General features: G+C 35.4%; 1 protein-coding gene across 2 annotated transcripts in view; it reads right to left on the bottom strand.

Annotated features, from left to right (window-relative positions):
- Window positions 1-21,006, bottom strand: part of PARP8 (poly(ADP-ribose) polymerase family member 8) — a 181,661-nt gene that overhangs the window by 48,882 nt on the left and 111,773 nt on the right. For both annotated transcript variants that reach the window (XM_081233894.1, XM_081233895.1), the window contains exons 9-11: window positions 15,147-15,207; window positions 14,620-14,710; window positions 2,194-2,260 (exon numbers count right to left, since the gene is read on the bottom strand). In XM_081233894.1, coding sequence (XP_081090020.1) covers window positions 2,194-2,260; window positions 14,620-14,710; window positions 15,147-15,207 — 219 coding nt within the window. The remainder of the gene's footprint in view (window positions 1-2,193; window positions 2,261-14,619; window positions 14,711-15,146; window positions 15,208-21,006) is intronic.

Below are 21,006 nucleotides of genomic sequence, written 5' to 3'. Positions count from 1 at the left end.
AATGTTGGAGATTTGCAATGTATTTTTTTCCCTTTTAAAAACAACTTAAGTTTGATCAACATCAAGTCACACACAGTTTAAGATTATTTCCATAGTCAGTGATATGCTTAGCCTTTGATCGACAGATACCCTATTCAAGGCTGATCACTATATTACATCTGTTTGGGGTCAGCCTCTTTCAGGCTCTTTTAATGATCTCACAGTTTCCCAATATCCATTCAATGATGAAAATATATTCCAAGCCTTATTAAGACAAAGGAGTATCTATGATTATATGAGAGGCAGATTAGTGGATGGATCAAAAGTATTGATATGGAGTTAAATTCTGGCTGTACCACTTTCTCAGTGTGTGAGCTTAACCAAGTTGCTTAAGCTCTCAGGGCCTGGGCTTCATCATCTAGGAAATGTGGATAGTAACAGTACCTGCTTGATAGGGTTGTTATGAAGATCAAGGGAGCTAATATATGTCACTGTTCTAAGTGCTTGACATATAAGCAGCACTGCATAAGCATTTGCTGTTGCTGTTGTTTAGACTCTTACTGCCAGGAACACACAAGATAAAGAATCACAGAAAAAGTTTAATGAGTGTTTCTTATTTCCTGAGCAAAAACAAAGGGCCTAGATTCTAAATCTGCCTTCCTAACTTGCTGTATGTTTCTGGAAAATAACCTCTTTATATTTCAATTTCCTCTTATGACATTGTGAGGATGAGATCAGATTTTGAAATTTTATTATATATAATTTTAGACTAGAAGATCACAGACAAACCCAGTTATTTATAATTAAGGAAAGAAACTAAATTAGTCTAAAATTTATCAAGGGTCGTTAAATAAAGTTCTAGTTCATAGACCAAACTTTACATATAATTAAAATATGTGCATAAAAATATTTAACTTTTTTAAAATATTAAACATTTGGGTGGAACTATTAATAAAATGTTACATTTCTACAAGGTGATTCAACAGTGAATACAAAGTATAGCTTTCCTTAATTTCTCAGGGTTGGGATTACACACATAATTTCTTTTTCTGAGCTCAAACGTCATTAAGGGTAGGAAGCTATCTATTCCTAGACTTCTGTGCTTTTATAATTCTTGTCTCATTTGGACCAATGGCATTTCATCCCCTTCCCCCAAAAAAAGTTCTTAAGTGGCTTACAAAAGTCCATAAAGTAGAACTCTGGAAATTGAGTGATAATCATAGTCAATATAGATTCTTCAGTTGTAACAAATGCACCACTCTGGCAGGAGATGTCGATAATAGGGAAGCTATGGGCAGGGGGCATATGCAAAATCTCAGTACCTTCCTCTCAGTTTTGTTGTGAACCTAAAACTGCTCTAAAAAAATAAAGTCATTACATTAAAAATAATTTTTAAAATGAGGGAGAAAACTGGATGAGGGAAAAAAATCATAGGGGGGAAAAAACATGTGCTAAGATGAGGTGGTGGCCAACTTGAACGGCTTAACATAGAAGGCAGGCTCCATGCTTAGTTCCAAGACCTGTAAGATACTGGCTTGAAAAACAAAATCCAATTGAAAAAACAAAGGCAATTGCACTGGAAAAGGATACCTAATCCAGTACAGGAAACTGAGAAAATTTCCCCTGTGATTTTTTTCCCTCACCCAATTTTCTCCCTCATTTTAAAAATTATTTTTAATTTAATGACTTTATTTTTTTAGAGCGGTTTTAGGTGCACAGCAAAATTGAGAGGAAGGTACTGAGATTTTGCATATGCCCCCCTGCCCATAGCTTCCCTATTACCAACATCTCTTGCCAGAGCCGTGCATTTGTTACAACTGATGAATCTATATTGAGTCCTTAAAAAGAAAACACTGCATAATATAATGTGTTAAATATATGTTGCAAATTGAATTTAGTTTCAAAGATGTGGAATTCTAAACATTAAGGGTTTATTTTCTAATTTGTATATGCCCACCTCCTCAGGTGGAATGCAGGATGTTAGAGGGAGGAGAGTGAATCCAGAGGGGCAGATGGAAGGAATCTGGCTCAGTTCTAAAGTGAGCTCTGCCAACTAAATTACTGATGCAGCTCTTAGCATCACGATGACTTCCGCTCCTGAGGCACTTACTTCAAAAAGCTTTGTTGAATAAAAATGGGGCGGGGAGTGGTAAGCAAAATGAGAACTCAGTTCTCTTTAATAGAAATTTGTTTTTTATTCATTGGAAAACTTACTTTTTCAGCTGATGTCCCAGTCCAAATCTCTCTTTTGTGGAAATCTGAAAGACATCAACAGTGGGCACTGCAAAAGAAAAAAATATCAGCCTAAATGTTGAGTTGAAACTCAACCATCAGCCAGGAAAAAGTCTGAAAAGTAATATATATATATTACTATGTATATGTAATATATATGTATATACATACATACACGTTTTAAAATAGTCTACACACAATCCTACACATGGCTATTTATGCTTTATAGAGAGATTCTAGAGATCATTCTAGGTTAGTATATATACTAATGTATAATATATGCATATGCAAATGCACAATATATATAATAATGAAGAATGATCTCCAAAAATATATATTAAGTGTAAATAGCAATGTGTAGGATAGTTTGCACACTATTCCTTAGGTAGAAGAGAGACACGTTTGTATACACATAGACCTTTTTTTAAGAATAAAACAATGGGGGCTTCCCTGGTGGCGCAGTGGTTGAGAGTCTGCCTGCTAATGCAGGGGACACGGGTTCGAGCCCTGGTGTGGGAGGATCCCACATGCCACGGAGCAACTAGGCCCGTGAGCCACAACTGCTGAGCCTGCGCGTCTGGAGCCTGTGCTCCGCAACAAGAGGGGCCGCGATGGTGAGGGGCCCGCGCACCGCGATGAAGAGTGGCCCCCGCTTGCCACAACTAGGGAAAGCCCTCGCACAGAAACGAAGACCCAACACAGCAAAAATAAATAAAGAAAATTAAAAAAAAAAAAAAGAATAAAACAATGGAGGGTGACAGTAAGGCATAGGATACTCACTTTTCACTGCACACCCTCTTGTGTGCTTCATATTTTTATCAGATATATATACTTCTATAAGTTAATAACTATGTTGCTTATGAAATTGATAACCTCCAAAAGAGTCACCCACCATTCATTATTCACTGTTTTAAAGGGTATTTATTGTTTTCTCACTGTGCCAGCCACTATAGATAGAGTAGCAAAAAACACACACAAATATCCCTGCTCTCATGAGCCTTAGTAAAGAGAAGGAGACAGACAAAAAATAGATAAGAAAATAGAGAAAATGTCACGTGGTGATAAAGGCTCTGGATAAAAATAAAGATGGAAAAGGGTGGGGGGCTGAAGGTTATGTGGGCATAAACAGACTTCAACATTAGATAATATGGCATGAAGAAAAGGGTCCCAGCCAGAGGAAACACAGGGCAGTTTCCCTGAGGAAGAAATATGCTTCAATATTCTAGGACCAGCAGGGATAGCTGGAGAGGAGTAAACAAGGTATTTCATTAGGAGATGAGATGAGAGAAGGACCACAAACAGTGTAGGTTCCCTGTAAAGAGCAAGGATAGAAATAGGAAAATCAGTCTGGATCTCATTACAGTAATTAAGGGAAGAGTATAGTGGCTTGGATTAGCAGAGGTGTTGAACATTTTGGATTCACACTCTCTGGGAGAGCTGACAGATTTTGCTGATGGACTGAATTTAAAGTGTCGGCAAAAGAAAGGAGTCAGGGATGAATCAAAGGATTTTTGGCCTGAGCAACCAGAAGGATGAAAATTACCAATTCCTGGTACGTGACAGACTGCAAGAGAATCAGTTTTGGAGCAGTGGGGAAGACTGCCAACTTGACTCTGGCTATTGTAAATTTGAGATGCTTATTTGTCACTCAAGTGGAAAAGTTAAGTAGGCAACTGGATAAAGAAATCCAGTGTTTATGCATTCGGATGAGAGGAATGTGCTAAAGACATAAATGTGGGGAATTCCCTGGCGGTCCAGTGGTTAGGACTCCGAGCTCTCAGTGCTGAGGGTCCGGGTTCAACCCCTGGTAGGGGAACTAAGATCCCACCAGTCCCACGGCACAGACAAAAAAAAAAAAAAAAGACTTATATGTGGAAGAGCAAAAATACATATGTACTTCAAGGCATGAGGCTGGATGAGAAACTACGAGTGAGTGTAGATGGCAGAAAGAAGTCTAAGGATTCAGCCTGAACCATTCAGTATGTAGAGGCTCAGCAAACAAGGCTGAAGAGGAATGGCTGGGAGGATGGAAGATTCCAGAATGCTGTTAATCTGGACATATATTCAAAAAAAAAATTTCCAAGGAGGGGGTAAACAACTGTTATCAAATGCTGCTAAGTTAATTAAGATGGAGATTCAAAATTGGTCATGGGGTCATTAAGCAATATTCTAGTCACTGGTGACATTGACAAGAGCAGCGTTTGTGAAATGATGCATCCAAAGCACATCTACAGCATATTCAAGGAGAAAAAAAGAGGAAAGAAAATGAAGGAAGCTAGAGGGCAGACAGCAGAAGCAAGAAGAACTACAATTCTGCAGCCTGTGGAATGAAAATGACATTCACAGAAAGATAGACCAAATGAAAAGGCAGAGGACTATGTACCAGAAGAAGGAACAATATAAAACCCCAGAAAAACAACTAAATATATATACTGTCTTCAAGAGACCCACTTCAGACCTAGGGACACATACAGACTGAAAGTGAGGGGATGGAAAAAGATATTCCATGCAAATGGAAATCAAAAGAAAGCTGGGGTAGCAATTCTCATATCAGACAAAACAGGCTTTAAAATAAAGACTATTACAAGATACAAAGAAGGACACTACATAATAATCAAGTGATCAATCCAAGAAGAAGATACAGCAGTTATAAATATATATGCACCCAATATAGGAGCACCTCAATACATAAGGCAAATGCAAAAAGCTATAAAAGAGGAAATCGACAGTAACACAATAATAGTGGGGGACTTTAACACCTCACTTAAACCAATGGACAGACCATCCAGAAAGAAAATTAAGAAGGAAACACAAGCTTTAAATGACACAATAGACCAGATAGATTTCATTGATATTTATAGGACATTCCATCCAAAACCAGCAGATTACACTTTCTTCTCAAGTGCACATGGAACATTCTCCAGGATAGATCACATCTTGGGTCACAAATCAAGCCTTGGTAAACTTAAGAAAACTGAAATCATATCAAGAATCTTTTCCGACCACAACGCTATGAGATTAGAAATAAATTACAGGGACAGAAACGCAAAAACCACAAACACATGAAGGCTAAACCATACGTTACTAACTAACCAAAACATCACTGAAGAAATCAAAGAGGAAATCAAAAAAAAAACTAGAGAAAAATGACAAAAAAACACGATGATCCAAAATCTATGGGATGCAGCAAAGCAGTTGTAAGACGGAAGTTTATAGCTATACAAGCCTACCTCAAAAAACAAGAAAAATCTCAAATAAACAATCTAACCTTACACCTAAAGGAACTAGAGAAAGAAGAAGAAACAAAACCCAAAGTTAGTAGAAGGAAAGAAATCATACATTTCAGAGCAGAAATAAATGAAATAGAAACAAAATAATAGCAAAGATCAATAAGACTAAAAGCTGGTTCTTTGAGAAGATAAACAAAATTGATAAACCTTTAGCCAGATTCATCGAGAAAAGGAGGGAGAGGACTCAAATCAATAAAATTTGAAATGAAAAAGGAGAAGTTACAACAGACACTGGAGAAATACAAAGCTCATAAAAGACTATTACAAGAAACTCTATGCCAATAAAATGTACAACCTGGAAGAAACAGACAAATTCTTCAGAAGGTATAACCTTCCAAGACTGAACCAGGAAGAAATAGAAAATATGAACAGACCAATCACAAGTAATGAAATTGAAACTGTGATTAAAAATCTTCCAGCAAACAAAAGTCCAGGACCAGATGGCTTCACAGGTGAATTCTATCAAACATTTAGAGAAGAGCTAACACCCATCCTTCTCAAACTCTTCCAAAAAATTGCAGAGGAAGGAAGGAACACTCCCAAACTCATTCTATGAGGTTACCATCACCCTGATAGCAAAACCAGACAAAGATACTACAATAAAAGGAAATTACAGACCAGTATCACTGATGAATATAGATGCAAAAATCCTCAACAAAATACAAGCAAACAGAATCCAACAACACATTAAAAGGACCATACACCATGATCAAGTGGGATTTATCCTAGGGATGCAAAGATTCTTCAATATACACAAATCAATCAATGTGATACATTATGCTAACAAACTGAAGAATAAAAACCATATGATCGGGCCTCCCTGGTGGCGCAGTGGTTGAAAGTCCGCCTGCCGATGCAGGGGATACGGGTTCGTGCCCCGGTCTGGGAGGATCCCATATGCCGCGGAGCGGCTGGGCCCGTGAGCCATGGCCGCTGGGCCTGCGCATCCGGAGCCTGTGCTCCGCAACGGGAGAGGCCACAACAGTGAGAGGCCCGCATACCGCAAAAAAAAAAAAAAAAAAAAAAAAACCATATGATCGTCTGAATAGATGCAGAAAAAGCTTTTGACAAAACTCAACACCATTTATGAAAAAATTCTCCAGAAAGTGGGCACAGAGGGAACCTACCTCAACATAATAAAGGCCATATATGACAAACTCACAGCAAACATCATTCTCAATGGTGAAAATCTGAAAGCATTTCCTCTAAGATCAGGAACAAGACAAGGTTGCCCACTCTTGCCACTATTATTCAACATAGTTTTGGAAGGCCTAGCCATGGCAATCAGAGAAGAAAAAGAAACAAAAGGAATACAAATTGGAAAAGAAGAAGTAAAATTGTCCCTGTTTGCAGATGACATGACAGTATATACAGATAATCCTAAACATGTTACCAGAAAACTGCTAGCACTAATCAGTGAATTTAGTAAATATGCATGATACAAAATTAATGCATAGAAATCTCTTGCATTCCTATACACTAACAACGAAAGATCAGGAAGAGAAATTAAGGAAACACTCCTATTCACCATCGCAACAAAAAGAGTAAAATACCTAGGAATAAACCTATCTTAGGAGGTAAAAGACCTCTACTGAGAAAACTATAAGACACTGATGAAAGAAACCAAAGATGACACAACCAGATGAAGAGGTATACCATGTTCTTGGGTTGGAAGAATCAATATTGTGAAAATGACTAAACTACCCAAAGCAATCTACAGATTCAGTGCAATCCCTATTAAATTACCAATGGAATTCTTTACAGAACTAGAACAAAAATCTTAAAATTTGTATGGAGACATAAAGACCCCAAATAGCCAAAGCAATCTTGACGGGAAAAAAAGGAGCTGGAGAAATCAGACTTCCTGACTTCAGACTATACCACAAAGCTACGGTAATCAAGACAATATGGTACTGGCACAAAAACAGAAATATAGATCAATGGAACAGGACAGAAAGCCTAGAGTTAAACCCATGCACCTATGGTCAACTAATCTATGACAAAGGAGGCAAGGATATACAATGGAGAAAAGACAGCCTCTTCAATAAGTGGTGCTGGGAAAACTGGACAGCTACATGTAAAAGAGTGAAATTAGAACACTCCCTAACACCATACACAAAAATTAACTCAAAATGGATTAAAGACCTAAACGTAAGACCAGACACTATAAAACTCATAGAGGAAAACATAGGAAGAACACTCATAAATCACAGCAAGATCTTTTTTGACCCATCTCCTAGAGTAATGGCAATAAAAACAAAAATAAACAAATGGGACCTAATGAAACTTAAAAGCTTTTGCACAGCAAAGCAAACTATAAATAAGACAAAAAGACAACACTCACAATGGGAGAAAATATTTGCAAATGAATCAAAAGACAAAGGATTAATCTCCAAAATATATAAACAGCTCATACAGCTCAATATTAAAAAAACAAACAACCCAATTAAAAAATGAGCAGAAGACCTAAATAGACATTTCTCCAAGGAAGACATACAGATGGCCAAGAGGCACGTGAAAAGCTGCTCAACATCACTAATGATTAGAGTAATGGAAATCAAAACTACAATGAGGTATCACCTCACACTGGTTAGAATGGGCATCATCAGAAAATCTACAAACAACAAATGCTGGAGAGGGTGTGGAGAAAAGGGAACCCTCTTGCACTGTTGGTGGGAATGTAAATTGATATAGCCACTACTGAGAACAGTATGGAGGTTCCTTAAAAAACTAAAAATAGAATTACCATATGACCCAGCAATCCCTCTACTGGGCATATACCCAGAGAGAACCATAATTCAAAAAGACACATGCACCCCAATGTTCACTGCAGCACTATTTACAGTAGCCAGGTCATGGAAGCAACCTAAATGCCCATCAACAGACAAATGGATAAAGAAGACGTGGTACATATATAAAATGGAATATATTACTCAGCCATAAGAAGGAACGAATTTGTAGAGATGTGGATGGACCTAGACACTGTCATACAGAGTGAAGTAAGTCAGAAAGAGAAAAACAATATCATATTTAATGCATATATTGTGGAATCTAGAAAAATGGTACAGATGAACTGGTTTGCAAGGCAGAAATAGAGACACAGATGTAGGGAACAAGTAGTGTATGGACACCAAGTGGGAGAAAGCAGTGGCGAGGTGGTGGTGGTGGGATGAATTGGGAGATTGGGATTGACATATATACACTAATATGTATAAAAGAGATAACTAATAGGAACCTGCTGTAGAAAAAATAAATAGAATTTCAAAAAAACCCTGAAGTAAGCTAATAGAGAAAACTCTAATGAAGATATTTAACAGTCATGGGAAGCAGAGTGTTAGGGACTAACTTAAGAGTGATTTGAGGTCTAAAGGTGTTTGTTTTAAAGATGAGAGGAATTTTTTTTTTTCTGAAGGAAATCTTTTAGAAGAAAGAGATATGAACAGTACAAGAAGGAGAGAGAGAACTGCTGGAAGGGTATCTTAATTAGGTGAAAGGAGATGGAAGCTAGCATGCAAATGCAAGGATGATATTGCACAGGAGCATGGGTAGCACCATTCATACTAACAGTTGGGATAACAGTTATTAATAAGACAGAGCAAAGACTGTCTTAAATAGGACAGTCTCAGATCACACATGCTCAACATAGTAAACCAGGCTGGTATCCCCAATTGCCTCACCATCTTGGTCATTAGTCTGAGATACAAACACTCCACTGATCAAATAAAATGGGTGTTATATCACCCATCAGTTTCTTTCCTGAAAACATTCTAATCCTTAACATAGCGAGTACATCATTCCAATCCCAAGTTTCCCAAACCCAAGGCTATAGAAAAGTGAATAAAAAATCCTAACTTGAAAACTCAGGGGAATTATTTTTTAAGGAAAAAGATGACAAAACTAGAACACAGTGTGTTCTCTCTACGATTTAAGAAGACACAGTCTCTTCTCAGGTAGATGGAAAAAGCAACTGGGAAGATGGAGGCAAAGAAGCAAAAGGGATCTGGTTTTTAAAAATGCAGAAAAATCCAAAACACACTAGAAATGAAATCTTCACTGAAGAAAATTGTATAAGACATATATATAGAGAAAGAAGAGATATAATAGACGCAACTGTTTATCCAGAATATATTAATTATCCTATAAATTAATAATACAAAGGCCAAAACTTATTCATACTATGAATGACTAGAAAATAAATGTCACCAACATTGACTCAATTAGTAGTATAAAATCTTAATGACCCCAAATTTTGGAATACACTGAAAGAGCTAACAAGATGTTACTTCTAAAAATAGTCCAAAATTCAAGTGACAAAATTCTTATTACTATTCAAATTAATGCAATTAATTATTGTATTTAATTTAATTGTATTTATTGTATTTAATGTATTCATATAAGATGTTAGTAATCAGTGAAATTGGATGTAGAGTGTATGAGGACTCTGTACTACCTTTGCAGTTTTTCTGTAAACCTAAAAATGTTTTAGATTATTTTTTTTTAATGTTTGTAAAGGTAATAGATTTTTTTTTAAGTACAGCAATTTATTAAACAAATACCTTTTATTTTTCTGATTTTTGTCCTGGAACAGGAAGAAATACCAAAAATATTTCAATGCTGAGGACTAAAACTCCAAATTGCAACGTACAATATGATTGGTGAGAAGTAAACAAAAGTAATTGTATGCCATCATATGAAAAGCAAGTCACATACAGCATAAAATTTTTTCCTGTACTATATCTACTAATTTAAATCATGATGCTAATAATTATCAAATTACTACTAAGTATTTTCTTAGGATATATTATATGTATAGGACTATATTCTAGTTCCTAACTGGGTTCACAAGAAATATAAAACCTAGGTCTACTATATATTCTTTCCTTCCTTCAAAGTGAGAGAGTGGCATGGACATATATATATATATACTACCAAATGCAAAATAGATAGCTAGTGGGAAGCAGCCGCATAGCATAGGGAGATCAGCTCAGTGCTTTGTGACCACCTAGAGGGGTGGGATAGGGAGGGTGGGAGGGAGACACAAGAGGGAGGGGATATGGGGATATATGTATATGTATAGCTGATGCACTTTGTTATACAGAAGAAACTAACACAACACTGTAAAGCAATTATACCCCAATAAAGATGTTAAAAAAAAAAAAGAAAACATGGTGTTATGGGGATGGATGCTGGTGATGGCTGCACAACAACGTGAAAGCATTTAATACCACTGAACTGTGCACTTAAAAATGGTACATTTTATATTATGTTTACCACAATTTTAAAAAGGAAGGTAATATATTTTTGATAGCCAAACAATCAGTTAGAAAATAAACTGTAATATAAAAGTGCCATTAAGCAATCAAGTAGTACACAAATATTCAGGAATAAATTTAGCTAAAATCAGTCCTTTAAGGCAAAACCAAAACCAAAAACCAAAAACACAGAACAGTTCAACATTTAAAAGTAGAATCTACAAACAAATGCTCCTTTATAGGAAAAGTAATAACTATTATAGAAATGTCTATTCTTAAAAGTTCACCTCAAAAAAAAAGTTTACCTCAACCAAACTCCCCACAGCATTCAGTTTTGGGGGCAATAGAATGAGAAAGATACTAGTAAAATATTTTCTGTTTTACAAAAGGTAAAAGTTGTTCAATTTTTCCTTGTCTCATAATTTAGGTTGGGAAGGCAATAACTGAGGGTCGCTCAAGATATGTGGAAATTAGTCTCACACTGTGATCGTGTAAATGTAGAGGTATCAATAATGAGAGGATCTGCACAGGGAAACATTTTTAATAACATCAGTTATTTATCACTTTAAACTAAAAGCAGCCCTGTCCTTGAGATCATAAAATAGACTTATATACCAGCAATTCTGGAAAATATATATAGTACCATAAGAATCATAACAACCTTGTCTTTTTAAAGTATATTTCCCCATGTACAATAAAAATAATCTTTATTTTTAATTTCAAATTGGATAATGAGGTGTATTTCTTCAATTCTTATCAGAACTAACTCTAGAGTACAGTAAATGAGTAAATGTGGAATTCTCTTTTTGTTTTAAAGAAGTTTTAATATTTTATTTATTTTTATTTTTTGGCCGCATACCATGTGGGATCTTCGTTCCCTGACCAGGGATCGAACCCGCACTCCCTGCACTGGAAGCGTGGAGTCTTAACCACTGGACCGCCAGGGAAGTCCCTGGAATTCTCTTTCTTTACTATCCCCTTTTTTTCCCCACACTGTCTCTGTATTTCCTGTTTTCATTATTAAGAGACTTTACTCTTCTTATTGGAAGAAATTATACACAAATCACACTAATTTCTGAAAGAAGTGCATTTCGACACTGCTTGAATTCTGAGGAAAACAAAACTCACATCTATAGGAACAAAATTATAATTCTTGGACGATTATTGATTTTGTGAACAAAATTCAAAATGATGTGTAAATAAAATGAAAGCAATTGATAATAAAGAGGGGAAAATATGGTATCAGCAGATTGTAGTAAAATTAAAAATAGAAGTGGAACATTATATCAAAGACTAAATTATGAAAAAAATTCACTCAATGGAGTAGAAGACAAATAAAAAAAACTTAGAAAATCAGAGGTGATGGATGAAAGACTATGAGAAATGATAAACAGCATGGAGGATACGGGAATTAGATCCAATCTACATATATTGGGGCGAGCAGATAAAGAAGGTAAGCATACCAATCAAAAATAAATATATAAAGAGTAGTATCAAGGAGAAAGAGAAAAAAATACCTCAATAAGTACATATAACAAAACATAAACAAAACCAAGATAGATTTCTTACAAATGAACAAAGTTAAACACTTCAGACACAGACTAGCAGAAGTTTTTAAAGCACTTTTGCCTTTTTGGGGGGGACTGTTATGGGCCCATAAATTTACAGTTTGTCAAGTTTGTCTCGTTCACAAAACAAAGAGTCATTCTTAGTTATGAAAAATGAAGCATAACCCTCACGTTTCTTTGGTTTACAAACTATTAAACATGTAAATCAACTAACAAAGATGAAAAAATAAGAAATTACAGATGAATTGTGATACTAAATAAATAGTATTGAGCAATAAAATGATCTAAACGTGAATTAAAATATAACTGTTGAAATATAAAACCATGCAAATGTGACAAATCTTTAAAGAGATACTGTGAATGGAAAATCTCTGCCTAAAATTCAAGATTACATAAACACATGAATAACAGTGGTAAGATTACATAAAAGCATGCCACATCGTCATCTCACACAGATGGAATTGGGGTGAGTAGAGATTAAATTACCCAATTTTCTTCCTAACCCCATTAATTAAAAAAAAAGTTCAGACATGAGGGCTTCTTTTGCTTTTAACCACCATCAGAATAAAATAGAATAAGTACACATCAAATCACTAAAGAAAGAAAAATATTAGCGATACAGCAGAATACGTGGGAAAACAGCAAAAACACATACACCTATAGGCTGGAATATTGTGCAGATATTACAAATCATTCCATTTTAGAATATTTAACGACTGGAGGACAGGCTCCTGACATAACATTAAGGCACACAGGTATCCATACAATTTGATATCAACTTTATGAAAATAAACCACATGTGCACAGAAAACAGAAACAATACCAACCGATTTACAGGTTTCTCAGTATAGAGGGATTATGAGGAATTATTTTTCTTCTTTATTACATTTCTATATATTTGAAGTAATCAAAATAAAGATATGTCACATCTATTTGTCTTTGCCTAGCATTAAATCGCATCAGTTACTGTGTGTTACTGTATGTTGATTATTTAAGTAGAATACATTATCCAAAAATTAAAAAATGGTGACAACAGAGACATTTTCAAAATGAGAGACTTCCCTATATATTTCATAAACTTCAAAGGGCAAATATTTTTATGTGAAAACTAATAGTAGATATAAGTTCCCTGATATGCCTAAAGAGAAATGTGCAGAGACCACGGTAATGTGTGCAGAGCAGATTAAAAATGGCCACAATTTCGAGAGGTGCTGTCTATGTCCTGATCCCTTGATTCTGGGTGGCTTCATTGACAATTTTGATCAACAGAATACAGTGAAAGAGCCGTTGAGCCTTTTAGCACACCCTGTCTCTTGGAACACTTGCTTTCGGATCCCTGTCACCATACTACAAGAAGCCCAAACCACACGAAGAAGCCTTGTGTAAGGAGACACTCTAGTTAATAGCCCCAGCTGAGCCCTGCATGGTCCCAAAATGACACCTGTATCAATTGCTAGCTATCTGAAATCCAACCATCTTGAGCATCCAACCTAGTGGAGCCATTAATGACATAAACCCCGCCCACCATCTGACTGTAAAGGCACGGGAGACCCCAAGCAGAAGCTGCCCAGTTGAGCCCCAGAGAATGGTGAGAGAGAAGTTGTTTTAAGCCATTTCGTTTTAAAGTGGTTTGTTCTGCAGCAGTAGGTAACTGAAATAATATGAGTAGATGCAGGTGTGTGTGTGTGTATGTGTGTGTGTGTGTCTGGGTGAGAGAGAGAGAGAGAGAGAGAGAGAGAGTATTAGTAGGCAGAGAAAACATTTAAATCCAGTAAGTCTTGGCAAGATTTATAATAGGGTCCTGTGTTATAAACAACTATTCCTTGAGATAAAGCAAAATCATCCCTTCAGGTATTGGAAAACAAAAATATTATTATGATCTCCATTTTCAAAAACAGAAATATGTTACACTTAGGCTAAATTCATCACTAATCAAAGGTGAGATAAGTAAACATTAAAATTAAATCTCAGGTTCAGAGACACAAATAATTAAACTTAAGGGCAACCCTAAGTATACTTACTGAGAATCTATTAAATGCAAAATTCTCTTTTAGGTTTTATTATGTTTGTTTCACAGCAACTTGTCAACTTCTGAAAACTATAAAACTAAATGTTATATGTTTCTGCTTCCAATAGTTATATTGGTCATAAAGCACCTCTGCTAGGAAGCAAATATATTTAAGTATCATTATGAAGTTAGCTGCATTTATGTTCAGAATTACCAAATGAACAGTCATTTTACTTAATGCACAATGCACAACTAATGAACATTCAAAATAATAGAGAAATAAAACTGACCTGGGCCATTTAAATACTGTGTAAGTGAACAGTGTAGTCGGACAATTATAGGTTCTGTTCGAATCACTTCCCATGCCACAGCAATCTCCTCCTGTGCAAATATTTGAAAGATGAATTAGTCATCTTTTAGAGTTCTTGATTTTTTTTCCAGATAAAAATTTTTAACTTATTTTAAATCATTAAGGCCTATAAATTATTTCAAAACCTATTCGCTTGTGAAAAGAAAGCCAAAGTACTCTTAATTTTTGCCTTCTAAATCTAAAAATTAAAGTGAAAACTTAAGAAATAATGATATACTACAAACCCATAAGTTTCAGAATATATTACAAGAACTGATGGAAAAAATATATATGTATATAAAATCTCTGCTTTTTTGACAAGTCATAGCATTTCTTCATAAATCACTTTGAAAAAGTCATTATGTTACTTATAGTATTATGTACAAGAGAAACTAAAATTAAATTTCTTCCAAGAATAAAAGTGTGTTTTTTAAATGTACCAATCATATTGCTTCAAGTGATACTTACATCAAGAAAGCTAACATCAATATGCAGATCAATATCTACATCATCAATGGCTCCATATTCCCTGAAAGCAAAGATTAACATTATTTTTTTCATTTTGCTTAAAAGATAGTGTGTCCTAGCTTATTTTAAATTAAAATTTAATCATGAATTTTCATCTCTCGTTTCCACAGATAGCTCAGAAATGACTGTGGACATGAATTAACTAACTCAATTTAGTTGGATTGTGGTCTTATGTGACCTCTTTATACCATATAGATATAGATTTCTTTCCATCTTCATGTTCAAGCAAATGCATACATAAATTCAAGAGTTATTTGGTTCATAGTTTCAAACATTCCCAGTTCTCTGTGACAAACTAAACAATCTTCTTATGTGACCACTCACTTTTCACTGTACTCTCTGAAGATGAAGAGCTGCTTCTAAGGACAAGAAAGGAGTTTCTGACACGAGGAAGGGATGGAGGGATAAGTGACTGCCACAATAATGTGCCCATAAGTTTTCCTGTCACATTAGACGGTGGTTCTGAAACTGGTCCAGGTGCTCTGCCACTTAAATGTCACTATGTTTTGACAGGCAGCTCTAAATGTCCGACGTATCACAATTAAAACAAGTAACAACAGTATATTCCTCATAAAGACATTATGGAGACCAACTTTTCTCCAGCCAACATAGTGCCACAAACTAGCATATAGTTAACAAAGATCATAAAACCAGCAATTTTTATATTCTCCATACACACATCCCTATTTCTGATATTTTAATAAATTTCTTAAGTTACAAATACAAATCATAGTGAGGGAGAAAACTATAGAGATAACAGAAGTTACAAAAGTTAATGGCCAATATTTATTGAGCACTTTCATGCCAGAAATTGTTCTAAGGATTTTGCATACCTGTGATCATAGTGCACTACAGGTACTATTACCATTTGCAATTTATATGTCCACTAACTGAGGCTCAGAGTAATAAAGTAACTCACCTGTCATCACTTCGTAGCAGAGCTGGGATGTGAATACACATATCCTATTTACTTATGCAAGTGCTTAGCCGATTCAATATTCAATAAACTATCACTTTGTGTTGGAAACCAGGTCAAACATTAATGGATGATCTCATTAGGTCCTCATTATAGCCTTCTGACAGGGATACTATAATTATCCTCATTTGCAAATGAGGAAACTGAGGTTTAGGAAAGTGAAACAAGTTCTCAAAGGGCAGATAAGAAGTCAGTGGGAAGCCAGGCATTGAACTCACGTTCAACTTCAAAATTGTACAGTATAGTATCTGGCACATAGTAAGTACTCAATGAAAATTTCTGTGTATGATAGATGCAAATAATGCTAACAGAGTACAAAACTATGGCACTTTTATAGGGTTTAGAGAAGGCATTTTTAATGATTAAATGGCTTTATGTAATTTGATGAATAAAGGAATCTAGAGGGTCCTTTTGCTTTTTGATATCAATGACCAAAAAAATGCAGCATGTTAGAAAATAATAACTCAGCCTCTATGCTTTCTCCATCTTCTCCTTAAAAATATATCAAAACACTGAGCACATTTTCACTATTTATGAAATTATTTTTGTTTTTTCATGGTCATATTTTTAAAGGTTACATAAAGAAGAAAAGGGATAAAATGATTCGCATAGGAATTCTTTAATTGTCTGCGTCAAAACATCTGTGCTATTCATAAAAACCTTTATAACCCTTTACAAATATAGGCATATATGCAAATTTAGATACAAAAGTATGCCAACTTAGTTATGAAATTATACAGAAACTAAGACAAGAAGGACCAAGCACAAGAACCATTTATTTTATGCCTCTACTTCAGGGTTCAGAAAACTTTTCCTAAAGAGGTCAAAAGAGTAAATATTTTAGGTTTTTCAGGCCACATAGAGTCTCTGTTGCATATTTCTCTTTCTTTGGGTTTTTTTTTTTTTAACAACCCTTTAAAAAAGCAAACACCATGAGCTGTTCAAAACAGGCCCTACGGCCCAGTGGTCATAATTTGCTGACCCTGAACACCAGCAAATTATTCATAATATAAGAAGTCAAATACCTACAGCCAGACATGTTAAAAGAGAGCCATTAAATACAATGATAAGGATAGATCACTAACGATGTGCAAAAGACATTTTGGTGAGGCAAAGAGACCTTGACAACAACATTCCCAAGAAAATTATAACAAATACGTGCTAACTTTTACCTAGAAGAATGTATGTAAGAGTAGAAATTAGAAAAAAAAAAATTGAATAATAAGGAATTAAACGATGGCACGTTGATATAATTTTTTTAAATTACCCATTATTAAGACTATTGATATAAAAACATTTAGTATCCTGAGGGAAATGTTCCAAATATACTGTTCACTGAGCAAGCAGATTACCAAAACACTATGGAAACTAAAACACTTTATTTAGATAAAATAGAAATTGGAAAACCAAAAAAGTATAAAGAGTACTTACATATTAACTATAGGTTGTGGATAAAATTTATTTTATTAAAAATGTTATGTATTTTCTAAAAAATATCTACCTTTTCTGATTACAGTGGTAATATAGACTCATTATATAAAATGTGAGAAAGAGAAAAACGGACAATAGACAACTTGTAACACAGTCACTCAGAGACAATTCTTTTTGCTTATATCTCACTCCAGTCTCTTTCATATATTAATATATCATGTAATACACATGATGATTATTAAGGATAATAAGATATGTAAAGATCTTTGTCCTGCTCTTTCACTTTTTCTATAATGAGGATTTTTATATTGTGGAATATTCTTCAAAACCATAAATTTAAATGTCTGTATTTATATGAATAAAATTATGTAATACAACATTAGGTTGCTTTCAATTTTTTTATGCTATAAATATTGATACATAGCTCTCTGGATAAAAATCGATGTGCAGCTGTCTTCCCAGAGAATAATTTCTAGAATTACAGAGTAAAATAAATAGTATAACTATATTTGGGAGTCTTAATATATACTGTTTAGTTACTATTTTAAAAGGTTAAAACAACTTATAATTGCACCAGCAAGGATCCCCCAGTGACCATTTTCCACATCCTCATCATCACCAGGCATTTTTTTCTCCCATCTTTGCCAATTTCAGAGGGGAGAATAATTTTGGATTTATTTATGATGGCAAGACTTGGGTATGTTTAGAGGCAGAGAAAAAGGAATCAGAGAAAACAAAAGTCAGCACAAACCTTACTCACAGCTGCTTTCTTTAAAAATAGATTTCCAGATCATTTCAACAGAATTTATCATAATGTTATGACCAGAATGTGATATACATTCCTTATAAAACCTTTAATATGTGAATTCTGAAGTATTCCTTATATGATTTCTTCAACACTTTTTTGGTTAAAAGTTAGTATTTTCCCAGTTCCCAATACTATCAATTTCTTTCCAAAAAAAAGTAACTAACAGGTTACAAGTGTTCTTCTTCACCGTAGCAGAGCATAAATACAGAATTTTAAGGAGGCAGAGGCATTAAAGGTTTGCAATTAACTGGATACTGCAGGTGTAGATCTGTAAATAGTTACACTTTTGTTTTTATGCCACACTTCAAAGAACTCACAACAACACTGTGTATATGCAAACCAATTTCCCTTGTGATGCCCTTTTTATGTAATGCCAGTAATTTCACATTTCGCACTGTGAGATTACAAAGCGTGATTACAGTCTGTCCAGATGCAGCGGCGCAGTCATCAGGATTGCTTCTGTATCTGAGTATCTTTCAGTGGCCCTAGATCTCATGAATAGCAAATGTACAATCAAGGGGAATGTTTGAAATACCAATGCAACTTGAACTGTGAATCTTGATATCTGATTGTGTACTGAATGATATATCGGGTTTATAATAATTCAAAACAATTCCGTGCACTGCTTATATTTATTCACTATGAAAAGATCACATCAAATTGAACCTGAATACTTTTTTAAGAAGAGAAGGGACACTACACAGAAATGATCTGATGCAGTTGTTTCACTCTGGGACTGAGGGTTTGAGAAGAACTGCTCCACAAATTTCTTTCCAGCATCTGAGTTATTATTAGTCTTTGAACTGACATATCTTGAAATCCAGCCATCTGATTTGGACTACTTACATGTGACCTAGTTCATTTAAGAACATATGTATGAAATATATTTTTCTATGAACATGCATTGTTGAGGGCACTATGTGTTAGAATTCTTAGCAATTCATTCTCCTGTTTTTTAGTGGAACTAATCAAGACAACATCCTCATTAATGACACCACATACTTACTTACAATATATTAAATGTTAGACCATCTGTGTTGGTCCTCCTTTCTCTATAAAACCACAGCTTATTTATTATACTGTTGTGATGTTTTATAATACTATCTGATGAAAATTAGCAGGACTGTGCTGGTTATAAAAATATATTTTAGATAGATAGCCTTCCCTTATCAACTGTCAAGGAAATTATATTCATACACACATACATGAAACTCTATCACAAGTTCTTGGGAAATAAACCTCTATTGCTATTTAGTTATTTCTGCTTTCAACAATTAGTCAGTTATATTTTGAGAAGAAATATATTTTGTGAAGAAACATACACCTTCCTATGACATCTGAAACTCAACAGCTTGTGTGTCTATCTCTGCATGCCTACTCAGTGTGTGTTTCATGCTCAGTGTGGGAGAGATGTTTATGAATGGGCCAAGAAATATGCAAACTCAGTAGTTGGGAAGAAGTCTTGGCAGATTAAAGCATTTGCAAGACTGTATTCATGGTAGCTATAAATCTCTCTAAAGGACAACAGGGCTAAGAAGAATTTAAAAATTAGAGCCAGATAAGAAGGAAACCATATAAAATAACAGTGTATAAGAGGTACAGTGTAAACACTTGCTACAACTCTGCCCTCCATTTAAAAGTCCTTGGTTTTGCTTGGGGAAAGCACAGGCATTGGAAGTAGAGGTGACTGTCTGGGATCTCACATTCTGAAGCTTGCATCTAGATTTTATGCCAGTGTTTTTGAAAAATAGTCTCCTGTTTGTTTCTTTCTTCTGTGTGTCTCCTGCCATCACTTTCCCCTGGTTTTCAGTTCATACTGCTTTTCTGTAGGCTCCAGAGGCAGAAGCGGGAGAATCAGTATGCTGCAAAGGACATTACAAACATCCAACCCAAGATCTTTTGATGAATGACATACTTCGGTGTAGGTTAAGTTATGCTGTAGTAACAAACATCCTGAAAATCTCACTGGTTTAACACACAAAAAAAGGATTTATATCTCACTCACACTACCTGCTTACTATGGAATCAGAGGACTAGAAAGAATGCTATTCATTGTAGTCGCCAAGGGGCCCAGAGTGCTGGAGTACTGAAGATGTGGGAACTCCCACACTAGCACTTTGGCTCACATTTCACTGGCCAACACTAGTTGTGTGTCCACTGCTGATATTATAAGAGGTAGGGACGGGACTTCCCTGGTGGTGCAGTGGTTAAGAATCTGCCTGCCAATGCAGGGGACATGGGTTTGAGCCCTGGTCCAGAAAGATCCCACATGCTACGGAGCAACTAAGCCTGTGCGAAGCCACAGCTGCTGAGCTTGCTCTCTAGAGCCTGTGAGCCACAACTACTGAGCCTGCATGCCACAACTACCGAAGCCTGCGCACCTAGAGCCCGTGCTCCACAACAAAAGAAGCCACCGCAAGGAGAAGCCCACGCACCGCAATGAAGAGTAGCCCCCACTCGTCGCAAAAGCCCACGCACATCAATGAAGACCCAACGCAGCGAAAAAATTAATTAATTAATTTAAAAAAAAAAAAGAGGTAGGGAAATACAATCCTGCCATCTGCCATAAGAGGAGAACCAGAGAT

The sequence above is a fragment of the Mesoplodon bidens genome (assembly GCF_964165515.1).
Source record: "Mesoplodon bidens genome assembly, chromosome: 4".
Lineage (NCBI taxonomy): Eukaryota > Metazoa > Chordata > Mammalia > Artiodactyla > Ziphiidae > Mesoplodon > Mesoplodon bidens.
This window is presented reverse-complemented; position numbering and strand designations above follow the sequence as displayed.